The sequence below is a fragment of the Lingula anatina genome, chromosome 1 (assembly GCF_051362555.1).
Source record: "Lingula anatina isolate TDL-2025a chromosome 1, LinAna3.0, whole genome shotgun sequence".
NCBI classification, from domain to species: Eukaryota; Metazoa; Brachiopoda; class Lingulata; order Lingulida; family Lingulidae; genus Lingula; species Lingula anatina.
Window position 1 is genome coordinate 41,663,674 of NC_141767.1, and position 12,873 is coordinate 41,676,546.

Consider the following 12,873-nt stretch of genomic DNA (forward strand, 5'->3'; position numbering starts at 1 on the left):
AAAACAAAGATACTGTTTTAAATCATACAAAATAATTCTTGTACCTCCCTCCCTTTTCATCTAAGATTCTGAATAGAAGATCTTCTCTGGTACTAACTGATCTCATTTGTCTCTAACATTTTTACAAAATTTCACACATATTAAAAAACATTAGAGTTCTTACAGTACACACTTTCTGCCACGGAAGTGTAAGCAGCAATATAAACTCACCATCCCATGCCTCAAACATCTCATTTATGAAAAAGTCAATAAAACTAATCTGTGACTTAGGTATACTGCAAGTTTTCCTATCAAATACTGGCATCACCACTGGCAGACCAAGCGACTTCTCCTCATCAGTCTGAAAATAGATGCAGTCCATGCATCACATTTGTTTCTTATCTTTACTAAATAGTCCAGACTGACTTAAAGCAATATTATAGGTATTCACATTCATAGTCTTTTGTCTGGTCTCTAAGAAAAGTGAAGGCGAAATGATATCTTAATGGCAGAGAAACGTCAGTTGACCTTTGAATAAAGAGAGGCGATAACTACCAACACAAATAGGACGATAATGAAAAAGGCATAATTCAATGGGAAAAAACATAAGAATTGTAATTGTTAATGGCAAAGAAAGAAAGAAAAAAAGAAAAACTCATATCAAGATGGTCAACTTTGTATATTTTTAATGTAAGTTTGTACCTGCTGAAAGTATTCTTCTGCTATTCTTAGAGCCCACTCTTTGCACAAGTAGAATGGCCTGGCTGGGTTAGACACATCAGAACATTTGATGATCATACGCTTGATAACAGCTTTGTTCTCTGGCAAGGATAATGTAGTTTGAGCATCTTGAGACCCATTCTGAAAAACAAAAATGAGCATTTTATTCATTAAAAAATATACATTGAAATGATTTGGTGCTGCAGCCAAGTTGGTAGTTTAGTAACTACATGAACGGTAGTAAGGTTATTATCATTAACATAAAACCCCTTTCTTGTTAATAATCAAAATCTATAATTTCTGAGACATTATTTCTTTATATCTAACAAATACACCATAATCAAAAAATCATTGGCTGATAAAATGACCCAAAAAAAAAAAACAAGGCAGCAAAGCTGTCAAATGTACAGACAAAAAACAGGAAATAACTATGCACAAAATAGGCTACTGTCAATTCTGATGCAAAAGTACATTATGTTGAACTGCAAATTCAACATTAAATTTAAATTATGCTCAACAGGTAATACCAATGTAAGTAAAATGTGTAACAAGCATAAGGCTTCAGGCCCATGGGAGTTCAAGTTCACACTTTGAAATTGTATAACTTCCAGAAAGAGAAGCCAATTAGACTACTTTTCCAACTCAGGCTGCATTTTAGCCCTGTATTTCTCTTTTGAAAGTTTGGCAGTCATAAATAACATGGTTTTCCCATAATGGTCATCATGGCAGCAGCACCCAAAATTGTGTTTTCTTCTATTCTGATGCAATATTACATAATGGTTAACAGCATAAAGACTGTCAACTGTCAATTGAAAATAAAATAAACGTATCATGGATTTTCAGAAAATGCGACTAGCACAGGTCTTCAAGCATATCTTGTGAAAAATTAAATTTTCACACAAAAAAAAAAAAAAACTGTTTAACTGGCAGTAAGAATTACCAAACAGACTGCATTGCCTACTGAAGCTGTATTTTAGTCGCATGTTTCTTTCCTGCAAGTTTGAGAACAGTAAGTGACCTGGTTTTTCTTAAATGGTCATCATGGGAGCAGTGCCCAAAATAGTTTTTTTGATGCAATATTACATAACGTTTAACAGCATAATGACCATCAATTTTTAATAATAAAATATTAGTATCATGGATATTCAGAAAATGTGATATGGGAAGGTCTTCAGGCCCATGGAACTTCAAAGTCACAACTTGAAAATGCCAAAATGTAAACAAGACAGCACTGTTCTGAAATGTTTTTTTTTAACATAAAACAAAATTAACAGTTTACTGCCATTTTTATATGATCAACTAAGAAAAATATCAATAGAGCAGTGTTAAATAGCCAATTTCTTCCATTCTGAGATTCTGAACATAGTGAATGATTGAATCTGACAAACTGCTATGACATGAGTTTATTTCCACTTTTGAAACTTTATTACACAATAATAAGTTTACCATTATTTTTACAAAATCAACTAACAATGTTGTAAAGATGCAGGAAATGTCAAACAAACACTTTTACGTATCTTATTAGTTAACTAATGAGACTGTTAACATGCCTAAGAATTGAATGTGAGGAAATGTGAAAAAACAGCATAACTTCTAAAATAATGGCCCGATTATGCTGATTTTCGAACTCAACCTGTGTTTTAGCAGCATTGACCACTCCTGTGAGTTTAATGGCAATTGGCCTATCTGTTTTCCTTATATTGTGTTTTTAGTGTTGCATATATGCTGAAAAGTGGGGAAAAAAGCATAACTACTAAAATAGTGGCCCGATCATGCCGCTTTTCGAACTTGACCTCAATTTAGTGAGATCCATTACCCCAGCGAGTTTCATGACAACAGGCCTATCGTTTTTTTTCTTGAAATGTGTTTACAGTGTTGCATATATGCTGAAAAGTGAAAACATCTTAAAAATGCCAGTTTGAAAAATTAAAAATTAAAGAAAAAATTACAAAAATATTCCACTAAAGCTGCCATTCAGTCTAGGTGCATAACCATGATATGAATCATCCAACTTGAGTTTAAACAGTGTAAACAACTCGCAGAAATATAATATATTTTGTTTTACTACAAAAAGGGCAGTCATAGCTATTATTCTGATATCTGAACTTTTCATCAGACCATGTGACATCCATAGATGGCTATACTTTGTAACAATATCTTAAGAGATTATAACAAAAAAAAAACCCTTTTTACAAAGAAAATTAATTATTTGCCAAAAAGAACAGTCAAGTTGCAAATATTGCACAACAGGTAGTATCAATAAAAGTTAAATGTTACATGTCCTTGGGAGTTATAAGTCCCACAATGAAAATTCCAGTATGTGAAAGATAAAATTTCACAAAATGTACAACAGAATAACATGGTCAATAAGATTACAGTTTCAGGACCATATGTGAGAGTTCAAATTCACATAATGCAAATCCCAATATGTGAAAAAAGATGACAGTGCATAAAATAATATAATTACACAATGTTTAAAGGCATAAAAACCAACACAACTCCTTATGTGGAAAAACAGAAAATGCAGAGTGCTTCTGGTGGATGGGAGTTGAAAGTGATATCTTGAAGATGCTAGTGTTTGAAAAATAATTAAAAGAAAATGTAAAATAAAACAAAACAAAAAATTCCAATAAAGCTGCTATTCAAACTTAAAATCTAGCTGTCTAATTACTAACATGACTAACATTTACCTGCACAATAATCATTGATTCCTAATTATGTGACACAGTTAAGAGAGATATACCCAGGGGACTTTACAATGAAATCTCATCGTGTGTTTTATGTAATCTCATTTAATGGCCACTTGAAAAATTATTAAGCAAATTACTTTATGAACGTGTGTTTTATGTAATCTCATTTAATGGCCACTTGAAAATTAATTAAGCAAATTAGTTTGTGACCCTGAATTAATATACTGCCATATACATTTATTGCACCATAGTTCACTCTATAGAACTGCATTGCTTCCAAAACAGAAAACAATCACACTGGTTTTCCAACACAAGCTGCACTTCAGTCTTATGAAACTTTTCAGTAAATTTGAGTATCGTAAGTAACATGGTTTTCCCTTAATCGCTATCCTGGCAGCAGTGTCCAAAATACAGGTTTCTTCAACTTTCATGCAATATAACACAATACTTAACAGCATAATGACCATCAATTTTTTATAAAAAAAATAAAAGTATCATGGATATTCAGAAAATGTGATATGGGAAGGTCTTCAAGACCATGGAAGTTCAAAGTTCGAAGTTCAAAATGCCAAAATGTAAACAAGAGATAACTGTACTGAAATGATTTTCTTTCCATTTTCAACACCTTTTTACATAAAACAAAATAATCAATTTACTGTCATTTTTAAATGATCATCTAGGAAAATTGTCGACATAGGAAAAATATCAATAGAACAATTTTAAATGTCTAATTTGCTCCATTTGCAGATTCTGAACATAGTGAATGACTGGATCTGACAAACTGCAATGATGAGTTCCTTTCCATTTTTGATACTTTATTACACAATGCATGATAACAGGTTTACCATCATTTTTATATAATCAACTAACAATATTGTTAAGAAGCAGAAAATGTCAAAACAACACTTTTACATATCTAATTAGTTCCATATTGAGACTGTTAACATGCCTAAGAATTAAATCTGAAGAAAAAAAACACTTATATACAAAAAGGCTAATAACTTCATCAAAACTTAACTGATCAAGCTTATTTTCAAACTTGATCTGTATACTAGTCAGACTAATCACTGCTGTGAGTTGCAAGACAAAAGGCTGATTGGTTTTCCTTAAAATGTGTTATCAGTGTTGCATATATGCTGAATAAGGAAAAAAACAGCATAACAGTTGTAAATATAGTCCAATCAAGCCAATTTTCAAACTTGAAATGTGTATTATGAATATTCATCAGTTTCAATCCAAAAAGAAAAACATTTTTACACTGATCCTGTTTTCCGTGTTACAAAAATGCTGAAAAATTTGAAAAAAAAAACCCCATCATAACTTCCCTAAAATTGGCCGGATCATGCTGAATTTCAAACTTAACCTGCGTATTATAAATATTAATCAGTTCTGTAAGTTTCAAGCCAAAAAGTAAAACGGTATTTTACTTATCATGTTATCGGTGCTACATAAATGCTGAAAAAAGTGAAACAAGACAGCACTGTTCTGAAATGGGTTTATTACCATTTTTAAGACTTTTTAAACATAAAACAAAATAAACAGTGCCATTTTTATATGACCAACTAAGAAAATTGATGAGATGGGAAAATATCAATAAGACAGTGTTATATGTCCAATTTCCTCCATTATGAGATTCTGAACATAGTGGATGATTGAATCTGACAAACTGCAATGATATGTGTTTATTTCCATTTTTGACACTTTATTACACAATACACGATAACAGGTTTACTATCATTTTTACAAAATCAACTAACAATGTTGTAAAGATGCAGGAAATGCCAAACAAACACTTTTACGTATCTTATTAGTTAAATAATGAGAGTGTTAACATGCCTAAGAATTGAATGTGAGGAAATGTGAAAAAACAGCATAACTTCTAAAATAATGGACCGATTATGCTGATTTTCCAACTCAACCTTCATTTTAGTAAGATTGGCCACTCCTATGAGTATTATGACAATTGGCCTATCTGTTTTTCACTTATCGTGTTATCAGTGTTGCATATATGCTGAAAAAAGTGAAAAAAACAGCTTAACTTCCATAAAAGTGGTCCAATCATGCTGATTTTCAAACTCGACCTGTGTATTATGAATATTTATCAGTTCTGTAAGTTTCAAGCCAAAGGGTAAAACAGCTTTTCATTTATTGTGTTATCGGTGTTGCAAAAATGCTGAAAAAAAGTGAAAAAATAGCCTAAATTCATTAAAAATGACCCAATCATGCTGATTTTCAAACTTGACCTGCGTATTATGAATATTCATCAGTTCGGTAAGTTTCAAGCCAAAAGGTAAAATGGTTTTCCATTTATGGTGTTATCGGTGCTGTATATATGCTGAAAAACGAGAAAAAATAGCTTAAATTTACTAAAAATGACCCAATCAAGCTAATTTTCGAACTTGACCTGCGTATTATGAATATTCATCAGTTCAGTAAGTTTCAAGCCAAAAGGTAAAATGGTTTTCCATTTATGGTGTTATCGGTGCTGTATATATGCTGAAAAACGAGAAAAAATAGCTTAAATTTACTAAAAATGACCCAATCAAGCTAATTTTCGAACTTGACCTGCGTATTATGAATATTCATCAGTTCGGTAAGTTTCAAGCCAAAAGGTAAAATGGTTTTCCATTTATGGTGTTATCGGTGCTGTGTATATGCTTAAAAAAAGAGAAAAAATAGCTTAAATTTACTAAAAATGACCCAATCAAGCTAATTTTCAAACTTGACCTGCGTATTATGAATATTCATCAGTTCTGTAAGCTTCAAGCCAAAAGGTAAAATGGTTTTCCATTTATGGTGTTATCGGTGCTGCATATATGCTGAAAAAAGTGAAAAAACAGCATAAATTCCCTATAAGTGACCCGATCATGCTGATATTCGAACTTGACCTGCATATTATGAATATTCATCAGTTCTGTAAGTTTCAAGCCAAAAGAAAAAATATTTTTCCACTTATCGTGTTATCGGTAAAAGTGCACGGCGACGACGGCAACGACGGCGACGGCGACGACAGACGCAGATGACGGCTATATGTACAGACACATCTGTGTCTGTACATAAAAAAGGGAACTGATAGTGAAGACAGAGCTGTCTTCCTTGAAGATACTGTGTATCAATATACCCACCAGTGAGAAATCCTCCTCTTCTTTTTCCACAAAATGCTTTGTACAGTTTACAAACTTTGATAAATGCTCAAAATGTTTGGTGAGTTCAGTTGCCAGAACCATGTCAATAATCATCTGGCGCATAGCACGGAAATCATCTCTATAGAGAGAAATAAATAAATAAATAAATAAATATAATAAACAAAATGAAAAAGCTCTACATTTTAACCTAGCTGTTAACATATTTAACCTTTATCTAAATGTATATATTAAATTTGATCTTACTTCAATCCAGGGCTTGATAAAGTTAGAAGCAATCTATATCTTTCAAGCAAATGAACAAGCTGTTGTAAAGGTCTCATCATCATTAGCTGCGCTCTTTTGTTACATTATTAGATTTGGCTCTATCCCTTTTCAAGTGAAATCCTACCTCTCCAAGTTCTTAAATATATTGACGTCATCATTCTGTGCAGACAGGCGGAAAGCCAAAGATACATGGTGGCTTTCCAGGACGGCTCTACAATGAGGTAAAAAAATCAAATTATCAACAAATTGTTTAAAAATTTTAGTTTATCAATTTTGCAACTTCTGTTATCTCTCAGGCACAAGTCTCCCCACTTACATTGTATATCTGAATGGATTGGTTTATTTATTCAAGCTGGTACACTTATCAATTGAAACTGTTACAAGTATAATACATTTAGTGTCAATTATGATTTTTCATGTGTGTATGAATGTGTGCATCATGTTACAATACCCTTGTGTATTGAACTTACAGATCATTGTAGACAAGTGCCAGGTCATTGCCAGCATTGACTAAGAAGGCATTTGTTTTCCCAGGGTGATCCACATCATGGACCACTGCGGCAATCAGCGATGCCACTTCGTCCATGTGATCAAATAAACTCTGAAATGTTAATCAATGGTAGCAGTGTAGTTGACAAGTGTACAATATTCTGAAAGATGAAGTTCACATCTTAAATGTGCTGTAATACAGGAACTATAAGAGGTCTGAATGATAAATTGAGCTAGCTATACATCCGTCTCCAGAGGTTTGAGCTGTGCATTTGGCATACTGTACAAGTTCACAAAAAAAGCTCAGTGTGTGGGACAAGCAACATTTTTACCATGAGTCAAAAAAGTTGGCAAATTACATTGGGTCTGAATTGGACATTTTACACAATTCTATTAGATTTTTATGTCAAAAATTCTAACTCAATGACAGTTAGACTATTTCAAATATATCATGTGCAGGGGACAGCCACTGACATTTAACACACGTCACAGGTGCAGACTTAAATATGGGAGAGTATATATGTCATCTTCAGTGGGTGTTTATCAAAATCAAATCACCTTGATTCTTTGTCTTTCCAGGAAGTAGGCTGTTGACTGCATGACATCGGCAGCATGTGTGGAGTTGTGATATTTGTTGCTGCTGTGATATTTGGCTTCAATAAGCTGCAACCAGTTCCACATGGTGGTTTCACTGGTATTTAGAAATTCACAAACATTGAACCGTGTGAATGTCTTCATTGCCAAATATGCTAAGGGCCTGAAATTAAAAAAAGAAGAAAAATTAAACAAATGAATAAATTATAAAATCAATAATGAAAAAAAATTATACAAAAACATTTGATAAATTAAGTGAAACTGTGATTTTGTAAATACTGTAAGAAATATATTCCTAACCTCCTGTTAGTGAGTCTTTCCAGTTCCAGTATATTGAACTCCCACTGGGGTTCAGTCTCTAGGAGTCTGGAGATGTCTGCTGGGACCTGAGACAGCATTGTGGCAGGCAACTGCTGAGGAATGTGACTGTGGTGACCTGGAATATAACACAGCCCTATCTAATGCATACACATACCAGTGTTAGCAAATGTATACACCTTACTATATGACTGAGTCTTCATATATTGTGCAGTGTTTGTACTTTTTTTTTACTGATTATCAGGAATGATGTCACACAGCAAGTGCATGTACAGCACTTGGCTGCTAGGTTGACTGCACGCTGTTGTGTGGAAACCACTTCGCCGGCACTACGAGTTATGGAGTCATAACTGCTACAATCTAATAAATATCAATTCTTTTTTTTTTCTTGAATCCATGAAATGTTGCTGCTTATAGAAGAGATCAAGTTTTTGTGAAACTGAGACTTAGACCTGGTTGCAGATTTTTGAAGGAGATAAAAATGCAACCACAGGCACAGGGAATTTTTTTAAAATTAGTATCTCAAAATAAAGTACACACACTTGCAATCCAAAGACTCTGGACTTGAAATATTTGCCAAAGGTTTTTATCAAATTGTCCATCAAATAGATGCAGTACTCACTAAATTTATCTGTGGATGACATCCTTCTCTTTGTTGTTCCTTGCTGCAAAAACAAAAATTACAGTACATGAATTTACGACTACTTACACAGAGTGTCTAAACATACAGAGAATATGGATATATCATAAGGAGTCAGTGTCTACCACCCATGCCTTATTCCTATCATTTAATAAGATCTAACAGATATCATCAACTTCTGGACAAATTACAAATAATGAGACAGTAAAAATAACTTTCTTTTGCTATATACTGTAGCGAAGTTATTTTAAGTTGTTGTTTTTTTCTTCTAGAATTTATTGTTCATGCATTATTCAAATGTTTGATTTGAGAAAATACTTCATGACTGCTGCTGAAAATATTACAATATGCAAACCCTAAGCTTTAATTAACTAAAATATTTATTCCCTATGCCTATTGAGGGAGCATGTATAGCATATATTCTGAAGGTCCACTATTCCTAAAGTCTGATATTCCAAGAGTTCCCTGTTCCAAAGGTTTTCCATTCTAAAATACGCCTCAAGAGTAGCAGAAAGAATTCAAATATAATGTAAAGAAAATATGTAAAATATATACATTAATTTGGTGTGCACTTCTTTGGTGATAGATGAATGATTGTTAAATTTAACCATCAAAAAATTAAGTATAACAGCATATGTTTATTATAATTTGGCAATTTGCTGTGTTTAAGTGTATTAAAGAGAGTATTACCTCAAATTGCTGTTTTTCTGGCATTGTGGGTAGAATTTTAGTAACATAAGACATAAGACATTTTTTAAAGATTAAGCTTAAAATTAGACTTCCAATTAATTCTACACTACAGCATGACAATAATGTCTTTGGAATAGCAAACATTATAAATATCAACCTTTCAGAATAAAAAACTTAAATATAACAGATCCTTAGCCTTTAGAATAGTGAAACCAGATTTCAGTGGTCAGAAAAAACTTAGCTTAAAAACATTTGGGGGGCATTTTTTGGAACAGTGAACCTTAGGAATAGTGGACCTTCGGAACATAGAGCTGACTGCCCTATTGATACATGTGAATGCAAAATATGTGCTGGTACATGATAAAACTAAGCCTGCGTAGCTGGCAATTTCAAAGGAGTGGGGGTTCTTTTTCTGAAAAGTGAACCTTTTTATAACAATAACAATAAACCTATATCAAATTCTGATTCAGTGAGGACGTTTTCCCTTTAGAGAAAGGGTGGTTCATTCCATCCCCCCTGCCTATAATACTAAAAACAAGTACCACAAAAAATGATCCATACATGACTACAGCAAGGTAAACCATGACATACCAGTACTGTAAGCAATATCAATAATTTAACATTTTTCCAATTCTAACAAAACAAAAAATTATCTGTTTATCATATGATTTCTCAATTAACCCCTAAACAAACTAGTAGTAGAAAAATCACAGTAGAATTCCTACCTCTTGCTCAGCAGATCTTACAGAGCCTTGTGACTGTAAATAGGTTAATCCCCAACCATTTTAGAGCACAGGTTATAGCACATTGGGAAGCATCAAGAAGCACAGTGACCATGGACAGACAGGCCACATTGTTTAACATGCAGCAAATGAGTAGTGGTGAAAGCGTGCAAAATAAAAAAAGCAACAGCGTGCATTACTTTCATTGCAACTGTTATATATGTACTACATTGATTATGTACAATGTATTGATTATATATATATATATATAACTTATCATTGTATGTCATGCTACTGACTATCACCCTAAAAGAAATTTCACCTTATCAAAAAATTCATTTATGTTTGGTTTTTCTGTATTTCCTATCTAAATATTAAAAATGTTGCTCTTTGAGGATTGTTCATTACATAGACTTTCAATCATATTTTAAAATAAATTAAAATTTACATGCACCTGAAATAAGCATTTCATTTGGTGAATGTTTTTTTCCAGTGGTATGGTTTTTGTGCATAGGCTTAGCCACATCATGAAAAAATTTAAACCATGCCCAGCTTAATTATCACATTTAGTGCACGAATACTAGTATTATTCAAAATTTCACAAGTGGTGTTTGTCAAATAGCAAAATATCTATTTTCCTAGAAATTCTATCCCTTTTCACTAAAGGGTATACCTTTAAACTGTTGACAAAATCATGGTGTAATGAACCTTTTTTTTTTTAATTTCAATTTTCCAATTATTGAGCTACTTTAATAACAGAGATGGTGACTGGTGACCTTCAGTTGTGTAAGTAAAGATAAAAAATTTAAAAAAAAACTGAAAACAGGTTTACAGATCATAGTTTTCTCTTCAATTTGAAATGGGCAAACTTTGGTGATAAAGCTAAAATTGCTGAAATTTCCAGGAAATTGCCTTTTCTTTGTAAGATAATGAACTGATGACACTACACTGAAAAATATCTTTATCACACTGAAGGTTAACCACAATAATATTCTGATAATGATAATCATTAATAATAATAATAAGTAATGTAAATAGACAGCAATCTGTATACATATCAAACATATGTACCACATCAACAACTTGTAGTAAGCAAATACAACCCACAACAGTAACCCATGGATGTAAAAAAGTTTGTGACAAAACTAAAATAAACACACATATGTATATAAGGATAAATTAAGATATACTGACCGACATGAGTCCCCCCACCAAGTCGCTAGTCATCTGATCCTCCTCCCTGACTTGCTGTGATGTAAGATGCGGGGAGTACAGCTCAGTCGTCCGTAGGATTTCCAAGACTTTATCCAAGGCCTGAACCACGGTGAGAGGACTGTTTTCTTGTGCAGCATTGATGATATTTATCACCTGGGTAACAAATCATCATGTTTAATGAGTGATAATTGTACAACTAGAGAGCAGACTGGCATAATCAACAAAGTGAAGAAAATTTGACAGATTTCAAAATGTGTTTATGCCAGGCAGATGGTTAAAGCTATGAGATGAATTTTTTTTAAAATAATTCTGCAATTTTTGCATTAAGAAGAGATTATCTTTAGGAAATGTTACATGCAGACACACAAACACACACTGTGTCAATGTTTTCCTTACATACTGTTATATGTGTATGGGAAGCGGAAGTTTGCCAATGACTCTATTTGCTCCTGTACCACCTATAAAATTTTCCATTGCTAAAATTTTAGTCTGGAGGTGATTTCATTTACTTTTGAATGATTGAGACCATCAGCTCTAATCCACTCAATGAAAGGAAGTGGCAAACATTACAAATTAAGATACTAATTTCAAGAGGAAATATAAGATCAACCATTTTGCTGGTGTTAAATTTTCATATTTTTTTACCTTAAAATGATTGAGATAATCAGCTCTAAGTTTGTCATTGAGGGGAAGTGTCCAAGGTAATAGTTCTAGTGTGCTAAAATAGCCAACTCAATCACACCTGTGATTTATACTCAGCAATGTTATAAAGTTAAGCACTTTTATCTCTCCAGGGATCATTTCTAAAGAATAGAGCAGAATAACCCTTCATGTAAGCCTTCTGACCTTCAGTAAGTTTATCAACTGTTACATGTAAAAGAAACATAAGATGTGACAGCAACTAGTAACAACAGTAAACTATTTGAAAAGGAAACATACCTGTAGAGACAGAATGAACAAGAGAAGTTTACCTTATTGATTGGAGCCTCTATTGTCATGGAGTGAATCCTGGCTGCTGAATCCCGTCGTCTGCTGTGGATGTGTCCCCCTTAAGTAGTAGTAGTAATAATAATAATAATAATAATAAAACCATATCATGATGAACAAAGTTGCAAACACACTGCAAATTGCATGAGATGTGATATACATTTGTCAAACAAATAATTATTGGGATTTTTGTGGTTTAAAATATTCTCTTTTCCTTTTTGAACAAGTTGTATGAGAATCCTCTTTTTAAGCAAATAAGCTTTTTCTTTCATTCATAAATTCTGAAAAAGAAATCACTATGAACATATATATTAGGATAAAGACGATAATTATATCATGTATGTTTGTGGTATATTCGGAGTTTGATTATCAATAGTGCTGAATTGACAAGCAGTGCAAAAATTCTCACTGATCAGCCT

General features: G+C 32.8%; 1 protein-coding gene across 9 annotated transcripts in view; it reads right to left on the bottom strand.

Moving 5' to 3' along the window:
• Positions 1-12,873, bottom strand: part of LOC106163080 (high affinity cAMP-specific and IBMX-insensitive 3',5'-cyclic phosphodiesterase 8B) — a 71,327-nt gene that overhangs the window by 3,140 nt on the left and 55,314 nt on the right. For 8 of the 9 annotated variants that reach the window (XM_013540551.2, XM_013540552.3, XM_013540555.2 and 5 more), the window contains 11 exons: positions 12,439-12,515; positions 11,447-11,620; positions 10,256-10,288; positions 8,823-8,865; positions 8,183-8,318; positions 7,847-8,045; positions 7,270-7,400; positions 6,924-7,010; positions 6,515-6,653; positions 682-840; positions 211-340 (listed from right to left, as the gene is read on the bottom strand). In XM_013540551.2, the coding sequence (XP_013396005.1) occupies positions 211-340; positions 682-840; positions 6,515-6,653; positions 6,924-7,010; positions 7,270-7,400; positions 7,847-8,045; positions 8,183-8,318; positions 8,823-8,865; positions 10,256-10,288; positions 11,447-11,620; positions 12,439-12,515 (1,308 nt within the window). The remainder of the gene's footprint in view (positions 1-210; positions 341-681; positions 841-6,514; positions 6,654-6,923; positions 7,011-7,269; positions 7,401-7,846; positions 8,046-8,182; positions 8,319-8,822; positions 8,866-10,255; positions 10,289-11,446; positions 11,621-12,438; positions 12,516-12,873) is intronic. The other variant, XM_013540553.3, reaches the window with a different exon arrangement.